The following is a 21,033-nucleotide window of genomic DNA, read 5'->3' as shown; positions in this document are numbered from 1 at the left end:
GTTATCAATCCAAAACTCTGTTTTCAAAATAGATAACATTTTTCATGTTAGGAAACAAAGATACACTCATTGTTTACGTTTTTACAGAATTATTTTGAAAGTTTGCTTTCATCTAAGTTCTGACCCATGGGCCTTTTATTAGAGCTTTGCAAATGTATTCTTTTGATCAATTTCTTTTCCAAATTTTAACTATGTATGTGAATTCACCAGCGTTGAAGAGCCTTCCGTAGGTTTTCTTTGTTTCTTAGCATCTGCTTAAGAACTTAGGTGTCCAGTGAATCCCACAGAAGTTCGATTGGTGACAGTGGGGACCATTCCATTTTTGTGATGGTATGCACACCGTCTTTGCTTTTCAGATAATTACTTCTTGACTTGAAAGTATGCCTTGAATTATTATCTTGTTGGAAAACAAGATTGCGTCCTAAAATCTGTGTTCCTGGTGGGACAGCATGTCCCATTAAAATGTTGTGAATCGCAAATAATATAATACACTTTTTGCTTCATTATTCTGTTGTTTCTGACTAAATCACTAACTGACGGCCATGTCACACATCTTCACAAGGTGGCACCTCATCCACGTTTTACTGCAGACACAATCAGGATCGAAGCGCTATCGCAATTGACAAAAACGATCGGGACGTTGTAAAAAAATCTGGTGATGGGAACCAAAAATTTTAAACTTTGATTCGTTGTTCCCGAGAACACTCTTCCTCTATGCGTTGGTCCAGTTTTTAATTTTTGCCTAGGAAAAAAAAATTTTTTTGGGAGTATACTGCTACAAGATGTGACTTCAGTGGCGCGACAGCCCATTGAAGGCCAAGACCTACTGTGCCCATCTCAGTTTTCTTGGGCTGTGGGGTGCAGGAGCAGATGTTCCGGTTAGGTGGTCAGCCAAATGCGGATCCCCTATTGTTTAGCTCCCAAATATGCTTGGTACTCATTTATCGACCCACTGAAGGGATGAAAGGCTGAGTCAACCTTGCCCGGCCCGAGGATCGAACCCAGCTGTGGCACGGAAGCGCAAGGCGATACCACTCAGACACCAGGCGCCTTTCTCTTAATTAACATACCTTTTTTTTTCAACGGAATCGGGTTTTAAATCCCCAAAATATAGGGGGTAGACGCAATCTGGTCCCCATAGTTTGGTCAGGAGAGCGATCCAAAGTTTGGACCCCCTATTGTTAATTTTATTTTATGGCGTGTTTCGCCATATCTCAAGAACTTTTAAAACTAATCAAAAAATGTTTGCTCACTATTATAAAATTTGTTTATCCAAAGATAAATGCAAAAAATAAATTTTAGTAAATATTTATTTTATTTTATGACAGTTGTAAAACTTTTGAACTGTATATAAATTTTCACATAATTTTAAAGCATCTATTTTACATGGCAATATACAAAATTTGAGTGAAATAGGTTGAATAGTTCCTGAGAAATCAAATTTAAAATTAGATTTCTCAGGAACTATACAACCGATTTTGCTCAAATTTTATATTTTGCCATGTAAAATAAGATGCTTTAAAGTGATGTAAAATATTGTATACTTTACAATACAAAACGTTTTCGCCTATTGCTAAATAAAATAATGAAAAACAGTAAATTTACTAATTTTTTAAAAAATTTTTTTGCATGGATAAATGAATTTTATAATTGTGCTCAAAGATTTTTCAATTAGCTTTAAAAGCTTTCAAGATATGGCAAAATACGTAAAAAATGGAATAAACATTAGGAGCTCCAAACTTTGGATTACTGTCTTGACTAAACTATTGAGACCATACATATTTCCCAGATTGCAGCTACCCTTATATTTTGAGGGTTAGAAATCTGAACCGTCAAAAAAAAAGGTATGTTTATTCAGAAAAAGTACGTTTTCGTGTCTGATTTCGGCCTGACCAAACGATTGAGACCATACATATTTCCCAGATTGCAGCTACCCCCTATATTTTGGGGATCAGAAATCTGAACCGTCAACAACAACAAAAAAAAGGTATGTTTATTCGGAAAAAGTACGTTTTCATGTCTGATTTTGTAACTTAAAATATCGTTTGCACTTCAGGGTGGCCCATTTTTTTTTTTTTTCTTTCTTTCTTTTTTTTCCCCTTTCCACATTGTACATCCAAAAACACAGTGCTCAAACCTCAATATCTGTTCAATAATATAGATTTCTCAAACAAATCTGTATAAACATAAATACTGCCATGTATTTTTATTTCCTTACTTTTAACAATGTTTATTTTAAAAATAAGTAAAAAGCATGAGGCTGTTTGAAAATGTTCTGTAAAAACAGGGGTGTGCTTTAACTTTTGACCAGGACAGTATGCTTAATTGTTCTTCATATATTCTTAAGCTTGTTAAACAAATAAAAACTGTGTTCAAGATTAAGTGGTAACTATTACTTTGGTATGAAATTTGAAAAAATATCTTACTTCATCAATCAAAGCAACTACTTGTTGAGAAATGTCTAAATTGGAGAATGTTCCAATTTTATCCAGGGATTTTCCAATCACATCCTATAACAGAATATTTTGTATTTACTACTTTCAATTATAAATGCCTATAAAAAATCACATAATTTTGAGTATTTTGTTAGAGTTATTGACATAATGTTAGTAAAATTTTGCAAAAAATTCTGATTGGTTTTACTTTTGACTAATCATTTTTTTATGAAAAAATATCCAATCTTCCAATCCAATATCCAAAAGAAAAAAGATTATGTACAAATTTAATAAAAAAAATAATAAAATTTCTGTTGGAAACAGTAAGGAAAAATCATTCTTTTCAATAATTTTCTGAACAAAATGGCATCATTTAACAACCTACATATTATAAATCTTTTTTTATATCTTTGTTATATCCCAAATTATTTTTTATATTACCCTGAGATTTCATATTTTGGTGACAAGGATATAGCCAGGAATTTGCACAAAATTCTTAAACTTAAAGATTTTGAATTTTTTTTATTAATTTTTTTTTCTTAGTGTATGTTCTTTTCATAAGCTTTTGATTGTAGAATAATATTATATGACATAATATCTTTAAAAAAAGATTATATATAAGTACTTTGTAATATTCTAGGTTAGGAAAAGTGCTTGATAACTTAAAGAATTTCTTCAAATTTTTTCTGAACTGTTTGAAGCATAAAATTATACAGTTAGTAATATTTAATTGGTAATTTCAGTACTGCACATTAGTCAATTTTTTTTATTTTTTTTTTAATATTTTTTTTTTTATATGAACACAACTGTGCAATTTGTAAAGACAAGAAATTGTTTTAATGTAAATTTCCTTAAAACCAAGAAACTTTTCTAAAACTAGAAAACCTAAATTACCTTTTTGAAAATGCTGTTTTTAAAACTATATTGTAATAATTTTGCCCTAAAGGCTTCCAGAAATTCTAGATTAACGCCTACGTTGTCTATATGTTTGCATTAATAGTGCTGCGTTTTACATGTTTCGAATGATACTTTTTTTAGTTTTAATTTTTGATAAAGATTTGCAGAACATCTGCTGTATTGATATCCCACCCTTATGTTATAGATGAAAGGCTTGCTGAATGTGTCTCAAACGAGACCTAAAATCTAAGGTTAAAAATTGTTAATCTTTTAGTGTAAATTTAATTCGGGTATAAAGGAAGCTCTTGGGCCAAGTTTAATGAATATGCTAATTTTAATCAAAGCCAACAACATTCTGGTCTATCAATATCTATCACTTTTCAAAAAACATAGTTGTTTCGTGAAAGGTGATAGATTATAACCATAATAAAAAAAGGCATTTTTTGCACAAACCATAACAATTGTTCTTTATCAGCATCTGTTATAAAAATTGCAAATACAGCGTGAGCTACACACAAGTAAAATGGTATGAGAACATTATTATTTGCATTAAAAATTATGGGGATAAGTGAGCTAAGACTGGATAGTGGGGTGGAACCAAGCGCCTCGATTGTATCAAAATTAGTTCTGTTTTCTAGCGAAAAAAAATCCATATTACACTTCACTCATCAAGAAGAACCTACCATATTGGCGAGTTGTTTGATTAATTCATTGCGTCTGTGTAAATATGTTTGTTTTACTAGGTCAATTGTTTAATGTTAGATTGTTTTTTAACTAGCTTTATTTGATATTTTCCAAAAATTATTTTTAATCCAACTTATTATGTGTTTACAAAAGATTCATACCTTAGCATACAATAAGGTTTTAGTCAAATGTTAGCACTGTTTTGTTATGTTTCGATAGCCTCCGGTCTTGTGTTAAGACTGGGTACTACTTGGTTTTGTTTCCATCTCTTCGATGCGAATCTAGGCTGTGCAAACGAAAGCTGCGATGCAGAGGAGGGTAACAATAACTAACTATACGTCACATGTAAATAAAAGGCCTACTTTTCTTAACTTGTATGTAAAATAAAAATGTCTGCTGCTTTTTTACTGAAATTCTATTTCTAAATTTCCCATGGAGTTAACTTGTGTACCCGAAATGGGGTAAAACTTGATGATTTGACTTTTTCTAGAAAAAAATAGGAATGATATATTGTATACAATTAAACAATTAATATCTTTGTAGTGTGTCAACCACCACAAAGAATACAATTCCAATTCACTAGACATGTTAACTCGACTCTATCTGGGGGGGGGGGTACCTTTAGATCGATGACAGTTCCAGCTTAGCTCCAACAGACCTTTGAATCTTAATTATACGGTCTTATCTCATTTTCCCATACTTCTGTAAACGGAGTTTAAAATATATAACTTGATAATTTTACCTTTATTTTTGGTACTGGTTGTGGTTTTTCTTTGCTGTGTTCTCCAACATCATGCATCTTATCTTCCAGTAAATCTTGGTGGGCTTTTAATTCTGCTATTATTGCTTGTTTTTGGGTTAAGAAAAGTCCGAAGTTTGGTAATTTCTACAAAATGGAATCATTACAAATATTTGCATATAAAAAAACTACAAAATATTCTAGCTTCTGTTGGTTCATAACTTGAATAATAATTTAGTCCTTGAAGCTTTCTTAGTAATGATTTTCATAATTGGGTTCATAAAAAAAATATAAAAACGTTATTAATTGAAAAATAAATTAGTTATTTGCTTTGCTGAAATAGTTGGCAGAAAATACAATAAAGAAATTTAAAATAATTTTTCAAAAAATATATGACTTAGTAGGAAAAATTTAACATTTTAAAAGCATTACAAATTTACTGTAATTGTTCCATTTAGGTCATTTGTCTATATAGATATTGCATAGCTGTAAAATCTACCAGATTTACCAGTAGACTACTCAAGTGTGCCAGTTTCTCGTGGTCTACTGGTTTTATAAAATTTCTTCTGGTTTTGTACATTTATTTGTAATAATCCTTAAATATGGTTACTACTGAGCTTTGAGTTATGAATATTTTTATTTTAATGTTTTCAAAAATTACCTTATGGACAATACTGTCAATATCGATGACGGGTTTTCCCTTCTGATGTTTTGGTGTTGGAGGTGACTGTCCAATCCAATCATTTAAGTGAGGTTGACTTTGCATGTATAAAAGTGATTTTAAGCCGGACACATAATCGTCAATCACTGTGAAATCTTGGTTCTGTACAGCACTACAGACCTTAAAATAAATTAAAAAAAGATATAAGATTAGAAAGAAACCTTTCATTTAATTTTAAGCCTCTTTGTAACGTTAAGCATCTTTGTGAGAAAAAAATGTGGTAATCAATTACCCCCATTTTTTTAGACAAAAAATTGGTTAAGGTATAGAATCGGGGTTCTCGGTTTGGCCATAATTTGTGTTTCTTTTTCCTTCTGAAACCTCGTTTCTGTTTGCCATGATATTCTTTGCTTTCAATTTCATCACCTTCTGGTTACCATAACTTTGGTTTACCGTTATATGATTAGTTCTTGGTTTATTTTCATATATGTTGGTTTATTTTCAAATCCCCAATTGTAATCTGTTACCAAAAATTGCATGCTAACTCTTGTTTCATCTATAAATGTACATTAGATTAATGGAAAAATAATTAATTAAAACTGTATTAGGTTATCAAATAAAATTTTAACTATAAAATGTGCCAATAAGTTGTCTATAGTATTTTACAAGCATTTTACTTAAGTTAACTAAAGAAAGATGATGAAATATCCGTCATTAAAAAGTTTATTCTTTAAAGAATTTAAAAAATAAAAGAAAAAAAACGTTTCTGGAAAGTTAACATTGCGAAAAATAACTATTTTCTAAAATTCAGACTTATGAGGAAGTAATAACGATTAGGGTACAAAGTTGTGCAGCATGCAGCTCAAATCAAAACTTCAATAACGTGGCCCAGGAAACTACATTTTTTAATCTTGTTAAATAGATATTTTAAAAACTTCATATTTTAATTCCATTTTTATGAGATTATAAATAACACTGGGAAACAATTTTTTTTTCTTCTGTTGCATGAGATTTTTCTCTATAGAGATACTTTCGTTTCACTGATTTTAAATTTGCAATCGGTTTCTCTCTTCAAGCTACATTTTTGTTTTTCCAATGACATTTTTGGTCTATTTTTTGTCGAAATGGGCAAGTTTAAAACATTATAGATAACATTCAAAATGCCATTTTAAAAAAAAAATCTGCATCTTTAGGAGCAAAACAAATTTTAGATATTTGAAATCCCCACACCCGAATTAGGCAAGATCAAGTATTATTATGAATCCAACTAACAAATTTATCCCCCAGTGTAATCAAATTATCTGCAAAATAGTTTAGTTTTATTTGATACCTACCTCTTTTTTTATTTTTCAGTTTGTATTAACTTCAAAAGTTAGTAAAAAAACAAAACAATATTTTATTTTTCTGTGTCTGACTACATATTTTAGCACTCTCAAAGAAAATTGATTCTTCGTTGATCTTTAAAAACGGTACATTGACTGCAAAGATTGAGCAAATTTGCTGTAATTTTAATTATGTGTCGAATTAAACTTGGGTATTTTGTTAAGTTGAAGAGAGTATGGTTCAACATGATCAAATTTTTAACATAAATACAAAGAGTGTATCGACATGAAATCACCTGCAGTAAAGTCGCTCCAGCATGAAGAAATTGCAATCCCGCATCCGCTGAATCGATACCACCCGTAGCCAATATGGGATACCCTGGAATTGCTCTTGCAATTGCTGTTACGGCTCTCAGTGCTATGGGTCGAATGGCATTTCCAGAAACTCCACCGTAGGTTGTGCGTTGTTCTTTGCCGATTCCTGGCCATGGTGTACCATCACTTTTTAAATCCATAATACCAGAAACAGTATTTGTCACTGTTACGCCATCTGCTTTTCCTGATATTGGAATTTTTAAAATAAAAAAAAATTTCACACAAAAAGACATAATTGATAAGGGAAACAAATACATTTTTAAGTAATTTACACAATGTTTGGATGTTTAAGGAACATTTTCTGTAATAATTAATTATATTACGTATTACATGATCTTTTGTTGATTTTTTTCCTTTCCTGGTGACAATTTTAAATGCTAGCATTCTTTTAATTTTCATTTAAATGCAAAATTTAGTTTTTTTTTTCTTCGTATATTATTTTAGTTTCCAAAATCTTAAATCCAATGGAATTTTATGTAATGACTTAAATTAATTTTATACATGCATATGTATTGTACAAAACTTCAATGACTTTATCTCCCAACTTGATTGATTTATCTGTATTATAATGGCTTTGATCTGAGAACCATTTAAAGAATATTCCTTTTTAACGAAGGTCCTAATTAGGATTAAAATAAACACGTTTAATTATTTAATTCACTTACCTCTGTATGCAGCTTTTGCTATCTCTACTATATTAGTTATGTTTGGGGTCATTTTAGCAAAGAAAGGTATATTGACAGTTTTTCTGACCCATTTACAAATATTCTCCACCAGTTCTGGATCCTATTAACAAAAAAGTGATGCTCTTCAAAATTTATGATTGCAACAAAAATTACAAATAAGGATTTTCTATAAATATCTCACCTGACCACACGCTAATCCCATACCTCGTTCACCCATTCCATGAGGACAAGATAGGTTCAATTCTAAAGCATCAGCACCCGAATTCTGGAAGAGAATTTTAACTTTGTTAACTTTGACTTTAAAGAAAGGTTGAAAAGTTTAAATTCATTTAAACTACATTTGGCTCTCTGTTTAATGCCTTTGAAGTAACCGGGGAAAAATTATCCTTAAGTAGAATTCATCTTTGAACAGAATTTGTGGGAAAATGACATTTGAGAACTACACACTTTTATAGGCTTTGTACTTTTATTTTGTAATACTAAATTAGCGTATTAATTTATTTTTTTTACTTCACAAATTATATTAATACATTAAAAAAATAAAATAGTGAAAATGAAGTAAAGTAGTGCAAGTATAAAATTAACGCTTGGAAAAAAATCAAATATTGTTGATTTATTAGATCAATCTAAATTATTCAAAAAGATAAATCGAAAAAGAAAATAATAATAGTAAAAAATGGTGTTTATAATTTTGCTATGTTTTAGCTTGAATCTTGTAAAAAGGTAGCAGAATCTTCTTGATTTCTAACTTGGATACCTTCTCCAAAAATTTACTAAAATCACCTTACAAAGTTCAATGGTGGTTCTAATAAGTTCTATGCAAATTTTTGTTACCCAGTGTTCGAGTGTTGTGGGTTGTAAAATTGTCCAAAACTTCATTCAATCCATAATCCTTCGTTTCTTTAGACATTTCCTAATTAAAAGTACAGAACCCTTTACAAATTATATCTATCAGTTTCAAGATCTGGTTTTAACAATTCATTTTTCAACTTAAAAAGCTTTATGTGTAAAATTAATAGCATTTTTACAAAGAGAATCGTTTTAGAAACGCGTTCGAGCAAAATTATTTTAATACAATATCACAGCACGTATGTTATAAATAAGCATAGAAACATTCATTAAGATGGGTATGGAGACTAAGAAGGTAGGTGTAAAAATACTATTGGTTGCTACATGATTTATGTAAGCATTTGATCAGAAAACAAGAGCTCACAATTAAATATAAAATATTATTCAAAGAAAGTGCTTTGATTATCACTATTGGTTACCTCTGCTAGCTTGGCCAAACTAATCCAATCATTTTCATCATATGAGCACATTATACTTGCTATCAGAATCTATGAACGAAACTCTAATTAAATACATTAAAGAAAAGCAGAAATGGAAATTGTTTAAAAAAAATATTACTTTTCTTAAACCTTAATCAATATAATTTTTAAAATTTCAACATGGATGTTATTTACATCCAAAATCTAATTTACAATTTAAAAAAATTTTAAATTTGCTTTTGCTATGATTATTTTATTTGTGGTCAGGGGAGCCTGATCAGCAGGGCGATGGAGTCTTGACAACGGGAGTCCTAATCCGGTCGAAGATGTAAATGGTGACTGGTACAAGTTAAATCCGTCGGGTCACAAAGTCCTCCATGTTCCCATAACAAATTATGTCTCTGAGGGTACGGAATTCAGGGATGAGATTTTTCCGCTTTTTAGCGGATTTCCGGTTTTTTCACTTTTATCTCTTAAATTTCAGCTTTTTTTTATCAAAAATTCAGATTTTCTAAAAATTTCATTTTTTTAATAAGTATTCCGCTTTTTCAGAAAATTCACCGATTTTCAAAGAGAAACAGAAAATTCAAACTACATAGCTCAATCCTTTCTCATTTTTACTTATTTTACCTATTTTCTCCCCTTTTACACGCAGCACATAAGATTTTCCGAATTTTTTACCCACCCTCCAGATAGATCCGATTTTCGTAGTTCAAACGACGCTGCTTCTGACAAACCTTTTAGAGGTCCCAAGCCTGGAATCTGCTAATATCTTGATTCTTATTCAATCGATTTTAATATCAAACATAGCTTTTCATATTTGTGTGTTGCGATTCTTATTCACGCGATTTGAATATTGTACGTTGCGATTCTTATTTACGAGATTTAAAAATCCGATATTGTGATTCGTATTTACGTCTTTTTAAAAACCTATGTAGCGATTCGTATTCACGCAAGTTTAAAATTCAATGTGTTGATTTGCTCATGCGGCTTATAATATCAAACATTAATTTTCGTATTTATACTTGATTTTAAAATAAGGCATTGGGATTCGCATTCACGCATTCTAAAAGTTATGCATCATAATTCTTATTTATGCAATCTAAAAATTATGCATCATGATTCGTATTTACGCAATCTAAAAATTATGAATCGTGATTTGTATTTACACGTTTTAAAAATTCTATATCCCAGTTTGTATTTTCTCATTTTCAAAATCGTATATCTAGTTTCATATTCATGTGATTTCAAAATCCGTAGTTCTTATTCATATTCACGCAATTTTAAGATCAACTATCGCGATTCTTGTAAGAAGTAAATTTTTTAAAAATTAGTTACTATAAAGGTGACTGTTTTTCTAACGACGATTATTAGTATATGTAAGTGTTACAACATCAGAGAAACTGGAAGGGAATATATTCAAAACTTACATTCTGTGCTTGCAAAGAAGAAAAAATAGGATTTGTCACAAGATGTTTGAAGATGGACTAACGACTAAATATAGCAAACATAAAAGATATAGCAAACAAAAGCAATCACTTTAAAAGGGATTTAATTTTAAAGAAAATTTTGGGGGAAAAGAGTAAATTAACTCATCATCAAAATTTTATTTATAATTGCTGTTATTTATGCTATAAAATGCAAAATTCTTATCAAATAAAAAACAATTATCTAAACAGTTGCTGATTGTCATGTAATTTTTCAAACTAAAATAGCAATTTTTGTATGTTAAGGAGTTACTATATATTTCTACTTCACTCTTATTGATATGTTTCAGAGGGCTGTAGTTAGATTAGACTATAATATGAACATAATGATTCGGTCCATTGTTAAAGTTTTTTTTTCCAATATAATTTAAAAAGTAATATTACTGATATATTTGCTATAAATCACATAACAGTATTTATTAAAAGAAATGTAATATTAATGTATATTCTCAGTAGTTTTAATTTGCTAAACCAGGTAGTTTTTCAAGTAATAATTATCTCTTATGTGAACTGAGGAAAAATATAATTTCCAGCTTTATTTTTTCAATTAGTAATTTTTTTCCCACTAAATTTTAAGTATCAATGTAATCGTTTTTATAATAATAGATTAGTACACAATTGTATGTCAACACATTATTTATTACCTTAAACTGTCTGGAATTTGTTATTAAAGGGTTGCGCTTGCGTAAAATTTACTATCGTCGAAATTCAGCTTTTTTGCGTTTTGGCTAATCTCATCCCTGGGAATTGGAAATTGATCGCTCTCTGGTTCAGGTCAAAATTACTCTCTGTGTATGAAGGAACGGATGGATGTATTAATGGGTCCGCCCTGTAAACAGGTGTGACAGAAGTCAAATTCTTGAACTTAAATGGCACCAATGGAGAACAAGAACAATCGCGTAGCCTTAATGGCATACGACCACAAAAACTTTATTTTATTTGAGTCAATGATACATAGTATCTTGGAAATCCAGCATTCATATAAATACCTCTGTTCTAAATAACAAAAGCAGTTTTCTTTAAATCACGGGTTTAGTATAAAAAATGACGAAGTCCATAACTGGGGAAAATATGATAGATCTGAATCGTTAAAACACTTAATACATTTATGACTAAAAAAGCTGAAGTCAATATAGAGGAATGTTGCTATCCATGGCCCACTTGAACAAAATCATTCTTAAATCGAAAAATTTGGCCAATTTTATTTCGTACTTGTTAATATGATTATTACTTACCATATTGCGCATAATCAAACCTCGAAGTGACAGTTTTTAATATATTTAAAATTTAATATATATTACGAATATTATTTAATATAATATTAATTAATATATATATTTAATAAAAAATTTAATATATATTAGAAAAATAAAAATATGTGCCTTTGGTTCAATACAGAAACCTTCCTTGAGCCAAATAGTTTGTATATACAGGGTGGTCCTAAAATATATGTCAAAAATGTAAAGGTAGGTAGAGGGGACATAAATAAGCATATTTCGGATAGGAATGTGTGTGCGGTAATGGCACATTAAAGCACTAGCTTGTAAAGCAGTATGAATCAGAGGAAACTGAAAAGACAAAAGAAAATAAAAATTTATCAACAGTTTACAAGAGGTGCTCGAAAGAGCAGCCACCAACATCGATACAAGATTCACAGAGACGGCGCAGGGATCGGCGTACGTTAGAAAAGACGTTAGGCATGTCGAGCACATATAAAGCAGCAACAGACAAGCGGGCAAGAAGATCTTCTTGATTGGACTCTCGTACACCAGGCTTTTAATATGAACCCAAAAGAAAAAATCCAAGCAGGTTAAATCAGGAGAACGCGGTGGCCAGGGATCTGGACCACCCCGTCCTATCCAATGTCGGCCGTAGACAGCGCCCAGGTGATTTCTGACGCTCCCTATAAATCCTCTGAGCAGCTAATTCGTTTCCTTGTGCAGCCCCATACATGAAATGCACGTCGGCAAGCTTCACATTGGTGAAACGATGCATGCTGTTTGAGATCCGTGCGGTTTTATACGCCGCAGTCATCAGCGCACCCTACCGGCTTAATGCGGCATTACCGCACACACAATCCTATACGAAATATGCTTATTCAAGTCCCCTCTACCTGCCTTTACATTTTTGACATATATTTTAGGACCACCCTGTATAAGTCAGTAACAATTTTATTTTTTAATACAGATTTTTAAATTTTATTTTTCAATCACCTTAAAACAATGTTTAAAATTGTGATGACCATGGTCTTAAAGCATAATTAAAAACCAATTTAGGACTCCGAAAATATACTGAAACATATTATGATGTAACTATTATTTACAGTATCCATCTGGAAAGACTAAATTACATTATTATCTATTTGCAGATTTAATTACTCCTTATACGCTTTCAAAAAATCATATACAATTGAATTTTATTGAAATATTAAGAAAACATTTACCTCGATATAACTTGTATGGTTGGGCTACCTCGCCATTCAGAGGAACTTAGGCTTCCTCATTAAATGCAATTAGAAATTCTTGTATTACGTGCCGTGAATTCAATTATAACAAAATATACAGCCATTGTTAAAATGGCTTACTAACGCTGATTTAAGGCAGTTTTTAATAACGTCTTTAACAACCAAAACACCATTAACTTTTCATTGATAGCCACGTTTTGTTAACGTTTTAGAATTAAAACAAAGGTACAAAAATAGTAACCTGCTCAGACTGGTACTTTGTTCTAACGTGAATTAACTCACTATCGAAATGGTGATTTTAAACCATCAAAAAATAATGCCAGCTGTCAATAACTACAAAATAATAAAGGAAAACCAACGAACGGCCGAAATCTCAAATTCTAACAGTGCTTACTTTTAGCTGTATCTACACATTTTTTTGTACACTTTTGGGCCGTACACCTTACTTGCGAAGTTTTATACTTTAAGTTTAAAGAATACAAAAGTTTTACATTTATACATATGTTTTATACTTTTTTTTTAAAAGTTTTATGCTACTTTACGACAGTTTTATTTGCACTTCTGTGCAGGAACATGCCATTTATGTTTTAAAAAAGATACAAGTGAAAAGTAATTTAACTTGATTGGGAAGGATTCAAGTCAATTTCTGTTAATGTAACCGTCATTAAATAAACTTATAAATATTACAATATATACTTTTAAAATTAAAGTTTTTTTCAAAAAAAAAAAAATTTTTTTTTCTAGAAAAACATAATGTAATAATTTCTGCTGGTACTGTTTTTTCACTGTTCAATCTTAATTAATGCCAATTTTCCTTTTAAAATATTTTCTTTCTAATAAAGATATTGTATGAAAAATCTGAGTTATCTTGATAATACTCTTAATGTAATAAAATGCAGAGTGATAAAGAAGGATAATACTGATCTTGATTATTCAAACCGCAAAATAATATCTTTGGTTTACAAACAAGCGAATTATTTTTTTGAGATATTTATAGGTAAAAAAAAATTAAAATATAAAAACAAGAATTTTCATTTAACAAAAATATTACTTATAAATTTTACTAGTCTAAAAAGTCTTACGTGGTCTGGAAAATCCTTCTTTAATTCAACGATGCTTTGTAACCAGTAGCTTGTAGTCTTCTCGCTGATAAGCTCTATGTTTAAAAATGAACCTTGTCCAGGGCCATAAATGTGTCCAGAAGTGGTACCACGCACAATACGAGGTGATACATTCGTTACAATGTCCTAAAATAAATTAATACATTGAATCTAATAAAGATCAATGTACAAAAGCGAAAAATATCTGAATTAGGAAGCAATTCACAATATTTATATCTTGCAATCAAACAAGTATAGTTAAGAGTAAGACCGGATGTACTGTTGTTATCCCGTGTAAAAGCATTTATATCAGATATAATTTTTATTAATATAGGAGAGTGAGAAATAAGGGTGGATTAGAACTATCAAGATAATAGGCACCAAAATCCTGACTAGAGAACTCATCGGAGATTTATATATTTGTTTTGCTTAGTTCATTCTTACCCTAGGCTACCTGCAATCAGGGCTAAAGAGAATAGAAGGGCTAGTTCACTCCGCTCTTAGAGCTGAAGCTACGATTTCCCTCCTCATGACGTCACTGTGTCCACAGATCTCGGAGATCGCAAGCAAAGATATTATGATAACTTTGCATCTTTCTCTTTGTAAAAATGAGTGAGACATTTTCTGGTTATAAGCTTTCAAACTTTACGTAATTAACACTTTATTTCCGTTCATAAACATAGTTCAAAAATACTTTCTTGGCCATTATATTAAAAAAATACTATTTTTAACTTATAAAAATCTTTTACTAGTTGGCGAAAATGACACTATAAATACTCTATTTTAAACAGTTCTGTTTTAACTTTAATTATCAAGAAAATTATATATTGGCACTTTTTTATCTACATATTCTGTTATAACAATAAATTAAGTTAAATTTAGAATCTCTAATTTTTAAATATGCCGTTAAAAGCAATTTGTTCATACTTAATCATTAGGAAACATCAACCTTATACGCTAATTACTGAAACAAAATAATAATTTAGGTTCATAATAACATTAGAAGTTTTACAATTGTTTATAGATATTTAAATTTACGATGGTATAATTTATAGATATTTAAATTTAAGAGAATATAATTTTTAAAGAAATCATAAATATTTTGAATAACTACATTAAAAATATGTTATGAAATTAGGAGAATTTCAACTATATGCTATATATTTTATTTATACTTTTTATTTACATTTTAATTTTCTTTGACTTTATCTATTTTTTAATTTTTTTCATCTGCATTTCTTTTTGAAATAACGAGGCGGTTTCTATTTAGATAATGAATTTTTATAAAAGTTCTTAACGATAGAATAAACGTATTGCTGTTTTATATTAACTGTGTCATTTCGGAATCCATTCTTTACATAGTTGTTCATTTACTTTAGGGAACACGTTTTTCCTTTTGTTTTTTTATCAGAATTTTCGCAAGTTGCAATAGTGCAAACTGGCATTTCGATAATAGTTTTAAATTTTTGTAAATTCACTGCAAAAACTGAGGAAAGTCATAGAAAATAACAGTCTTAGAATATGTCACAAAAAAAAAATGCTCCAATATTAGTTAGAGCTAGCAAGGCCGAACGCTCCGTTCTTGATGCAAACGTTCTAGTGACGCCAAAGTGACGTCACTAGAGAAAATCGGAGGATTGGCACGGCGAGAGCTACTTCAAAGGAATGAACCAGCCCTTCTATTCTCTTTAGTCCTGACCTGCAATGCCCGGGGAATAACATCAACAATCAAAAATTTTAAAAAAATTACACAATTTGTGTACGATTTTTACATCACAATACAAGAAGTGTAATTATTAGAATTTAAAAAAAATATTAGAGCATCTTAAGAATTATTATTTAATTGAAAAGTATAGGGTAATGAGTTCCTTTCTGTAAACTTCAAATTGGTCCTTGGATATTAATTTAAACAAAATATTTCTAAGTATATTCAGATGAATATTTAAGTGCATTGAATTCAACACCACAAAACGAATTGCTAAAACGGGCCATTTTTTATTGTTTTTATTTTTTTATTTATTGTTGTTGTTGTTCACCATTCTTAGTAAATTTTATAATTTTCTTATTTCTTGATGTTGAAAAACACTCCCTTATAATATATTTGTTGTGATTGCAACTTTTATGTAATGTAATCATTTACTTTTTCCAAAGAGAAAGTCTTCGTTAGGGCAAAAGCCCATCCTGATTCAAAAGCTCGTCTAATCATGGGACTGCTTGTTGTGGGAGGGGCACTTGCAAGACCAAATGGATTTTTAAACTTCAAACCACACAGCTCCACACTTAAATCCACTAAATCGATTGGGGTCATAAAAGGTGGCAACGATGGTTTTCCATAGATCTGAACATCATTTAATGCCTAAAAAATGATAAAAATTTAATTTTTTAAATAGAAATTTAATAATAATACACATTTAAGTAGAAAATTTCAAACGTTTATTACAATACTTAAGACTGGAGTAAATTTAGTTATCAAAGTTAGTAAAAACCTTTTTTCGTGAATTAGTTTTTAAACTTTTGTTTTAATTCAAGGTATTACCAAAATATTATTGTAATAAGCATCCTATAAATGATTACTTACGAATTTATTTAGATATATCACATTCACAGGACGACAAAACTCAGAAGTTATTTGTAAAATAAGCGCTACAAAAGATTTAACCCTTTCAGTACCGGTAGAATAAGAAAGAAGCGCTTCACCAAGCTCGTATATTCCGAGCGTACACATATCAACGAGTTCTTGGGCAGCTGGAATCAGAAAGGCTTGCTTTAGATATGATATCGTGGGTCGTGGAGAAAGAATCGCATGGTCACGTATTTGTCATCACGGTCCTAAGGAGAATTGTTTATAAATTCAATATTATCTACTTAGTGGTTTAAATTTAGTAATGTTCGTGGTCGTTGGATTGTAAAAGTGTGCACAAGTGAGATTTTTTTTAATTGTATCAGTGAATTATTGATCAAATTCAAAATGTATTTCATAATATCTACACTGCTAGACAATTGCTAAGGAACAGTTATATTTTTCGGAATAATTAATAATAGAAGTTAAGTTTGAAAGAAGTTTAATAGAATCAATGATAAATGGGTCTTCTTGCCAGAATGAAACAGAAATGAGTTTCTCAATAAGATGTGTGATTACCTCGGACACTAATTCACAAGTTGCATCTTTTATTTATGCTGTCCACTAAAGTATCGAAGATTCCTCGGGGGATATTGTCCCACTCCTCTCTCACGGTGGTTTTCAGCTCTTGCATGGTTTGGAAAGGGTGCGTTCTTTGTGAAACACATCTGCCAAGGGCAACCTAGGCATATTCTGTAGGATTTAGGTCCGAGAAGTACATAGGTCATTGCATATAATCAATATCTTTACTAGTGTGTCCGATGCCTCAGCGCACCTGTGTTGTCGACCTTAACCAGAAAATCTGGACCTACCACTTCCCTAAAAAACGAACATGATCCAGAATAATCTCTGCAATACCGCCGCGATGTAACGTTATCTCGCTCAAAGATGTGAAGCTGTATTCAGCCATTGAGCTTGATGCCTGCTCATAAGGGCGCGTCTGGGTCATACCAATCACGTTCATGAACCTATTGTTGTGCACAACATGTTCTCTCTCTCTCTCTCTCTTCACACTAACTGGTAGCCAGAATCACTTTTCATAGGGAATCGGAATTGGTCAGAGAATATCACTTTGGACCTTTACTGGTTACTGAACTAATACGTTCCTTTCACCAACTTGATATTTCTCTACGATGGCGCAGTTAGAGAGGGATGTATCGAACGTTGCGTGCATGCAAACCAACTTGATTTTATCGCCGTGACATAGTACTGGAAGAAACAATCGGTGTAGTGGTTGCAAGGTCTGCAGCTATCTGCCTAAGGGTGACATTTTTGCTCCTTTTCGCTGCTGGGGATACATACAGTTACTTTTGAGGTGTGGTGTTCCTACAATGACCACCAGCATGCTATAGCATAATCTCCACCCACAGCGGTCTTTTTTGATGGCGAGACGACACTTTTTTACACTCCTGATACTGCGGACTCAATGATGACATTTTGACCAGCTAGCTTATAGTCGTCTAACTGCTCGGCCACGATCGTAAGAATTCATATGATATTTAGCTAACATTTTGTACTTAATCACTGCAACACCACACTGAATTTCACAGAAATAAGTTTTGAAAAACCTATGGTGCTCTTTTAGTCAAATACCTAACATTATGAAATTTTCGAATGAATGAAGAGATTGTGTGTACTGACTTTTATACTTACAGGTACTGCTCTACCATGCCCTCTATACTTAGTTTTACTGTTGTGGTCGACTGTCAAGAACACTACTTTGCATAAATGAGTTGTTCCTTAGCAATTGTCAAGCAGTGTATTAATGCTTTTATTCCATGCATTTGTAAGAGATTATCTGCAGTAATTTAAGTTCATGAAGTCAACCAAATAATTTCAGCAGAATAAACTTATATAAAATGATTGCAGGGTCTCTAACAAATTCGTTTTGAAATGTATCCTGTGAATGGGGCAGTAATTTTCCAGTTAATTGTTTAAATATCACTTGCAGGATGTGCTATGCACCGTATCGTCTATCGCACTAATCTGTAAATACCAATTATTGTGCATTTGAAATTTAAAAAAAACTATATCTGCTCAATTTGATTTATCTGTTCGTTTTTTCAATGAACTTATCGTTGTTTCTTCAGCTAATCTATGAAGAATGACAATTGGTTGGTTCAGTTTAGTAGTACGCAAGATGAGTTGAATTGTTCATTCGTTGCAATGCTTTATATCATCTTGTGTCAAATATGTAATTCACATAAATGCAGTTTTGTTTCGATGTTGTTCCTTTTATTTTTCCTTTTCAGAAAAAAATAGTAAATTAATAAATTTTTCAAAAAATGTTGCTAAAAATGTTCAGAAAAATCTTGTTTTTTATTTTATAACTGGTGATGAACAACCTAACTAATTCTGAATTTACAACTATCGATGTGAAATCCATAGCCTTGTAATTTTTAATCCAACCCAGAATACAAGGGAATGGATCAAGCATTGGGAGAAACAAGCCTTCGTGGAAAACTTTTGAAGGGAACTAACCAGCATTTACGTTACATGATGAGGACAACCACGAAAATTTTCCACGGTTTGCCTTTCATAAAGGGGACTCTAAATAGTGATCCGTCTACCGCTGGGAATATTTCATGTCAACACTGTGATCGGTGCAAACCAGTTATAGAATTCACATCGATTCGCTGGGATTTGAACTTGGGTCAACTCATTGAGAGGGAGTGCTCTATTCCCTGAGCCACCAGATCTCTTTCAGAAAAATTGAAAATTACCGGAAAATTTTACAAACTTTAAGCTTACGGTCTTATAAATGTCGATGTAAAAATAGTACAAAATCTCCGACTGCTCTTAAAAATATGATGAAATGTCAGATAAAAACCAGATGGCACTTAAATTCTTCTCAGGTAATAAGATAATATTACTAAAAAAAAATTTAAAAAACTTTAAAAATTTATTTAAAATATTATTAAAAGACCGAAGTTGTTTTTTTTTCTCGAGTACTAACCTGCAAATAAGTGTGCATATACCAAGCAGCGGTTTTCCCATCATTAGTTGCTTCGACAGTTGTTTCCGATATTCCAGCCAAATCTCCCCCGCAAAATATTCCTGGATCTGAAGTTTGCATCGTTTGAAAATTAACTTCTGGAACTCCCCCAGTTGTTAACTTCAGAGGTGATAAAGCGTTTTTTACTGAAAAAGAAAGAACAATAATTTCAAAGCTAATTTTATTTTTGTTTCGTATTTCCATATTAAAAAAAAATTTTAAAAGCTGATTAATATAAATTAAGTAATTTAATCAGATGAAATATACACCTCCTACCCATAATTTTCTCAGATTTGTGAGTTTTAAGAGACATTTTTTGTTTTAGAAATAATAATAGTCGTTGCCTTGATTTTAGTTTTGAATTGCTTCTGAACTAATGATCGAATTCGGATTTTCATGTGTTTTGATACAATTTTAACTATTTAATGTCTCATTAAAGTATTGTGTTATTTTTCTGGAAGTATTCATACTCTAGATTTTTAAAATATGGAGATTAGTTTTAATTTGGAAAATGTCTCATTTGTTCAGTTATTAGTTGAGCCCTATAAATTATACAGTATTTTAATATTATAACTGTAGCTTGCGGATGTCCCGGAAAACAACTGAAACGGATAAAATTAAACTTCCAAGCTATATTGATCATAATTCATTTTATTATTTTTTGCTTAGCGCTGGCCCTCGAGCAGCCCGCGCGATCCGCACCGAGGGCAGAATTGATTATCAATAAACTGTTCTACCGTAAAGTGCTCGACTTCGCTTGCAGGTCGTCGGGCTACCAAAGCTGGGGAGCCACCCCCTCTGCAGAAGATAGCAATTGCAATGGCATAACTTCAAATCATTCTCAGGGATGTTTCCCAGACCGTCGCCAATACCCCATTCTGGAGCTCTAGTTTGATGCAAATAAAGTACCTCATTATTTTTATTAATTTGGTAAAATTTTAACCTTTAACTTAAACTGTATAAACAATTTGAAACTCTAAGTTATCTAATTTTGTCTAAACTTAGTGGGGTACCTATAAAGTATTGTAAACAGCTCTAGACTATTTCTTAATCAATCAGAGCAGCAGTTCCTAAATGGTGTTCCGCGGAACACTAGGGTTCAATGTGTAAACCAGCGGTATCTCGATAGTTAGGACCTTTTTTTAAATAAAAAAATCAATAATGATTTTTGAATCCTGTAGTTATATTTATATCCAATTATTATTATTTTATTCATTTTTAAGAAGTAAGTAAAGCAAAATGCTGGTTAAAAAGATAGTATTATTTTTAAAAAAAGTAATTGCTCTAGAATTTTTAACAA

General features: G+C 31.1%; 1 protein-coding gene across 1 annotated transcript in view; it reads right to left on the bottom strand.

Annotated features, from left to right (window-relative positions):
* su(r) (dihydropyrimidine dehydrogenase su(r)) overlaps window positions 1-21,033 on the bottom strand; it is a 42,782-nt gene that overhangs the window by 1,502 nt on the left and 20,247 nt on the right. The window contains exons 12-21 of the mRNA XM_043044366.3: window positions 19,695-19,879; window positions 16,259-16,474; window positions 14,101-14,265; window positions 9,068-9,136; window positions 7,981-8,064; window positions 7,779-7,899; window positions 7,035-7,297; window positions 5,417-5,596; window positions 4,759-4,902; window positions 2,427-2,510 (exon numbers count right to left, since the gene is read on the bottom strand). Coding sequence (XP_042900300.3) covers window positions 2,427-2,510; window positions 4,759-4,902; window positions 5,417-5,596; window positions 7,035-7,297; window positions 7,779-7,899; window positions 7,981-8,064; window positions 9,068-9,136; window positions 14,101-14,265; window positions 16,259-16,474; window positions 19,695-19,879 — 1,511 coding nt within the window. The remainder of the gene's footprint in view (window positions 1-2,426; window positions 2,511-4,758; window positions 4,903-5,416; window positions 5,597-7,034; window positions 7,298-7,778; window positions 7,900-7,980; window positions 8,065-9,067; window positions 9,137-14,100; window positions 14,266-16,258; window positions 16,475-19,694; window positions 19,880-21,033) is intronic.

This window comes from Parasteatoda tepidariorum, chromosome 8, assembly GCF_982258835.1.
Source record: "Parasteatoda tepidariorum strain Cologne lab strain chromosome 8, Ptep-v5.0, whole genome shotgun sequence".
Taxonomy (NCBI): Eukaryota; Metazoa; Arthropoda; class Arachnida; order Araneae; family Theridiidae; genus Parasteatoda; species Parasteatoda tepidariorum.
This window is presented reverse-complemented; position numbering and strand designations above follow the sequence as displayed.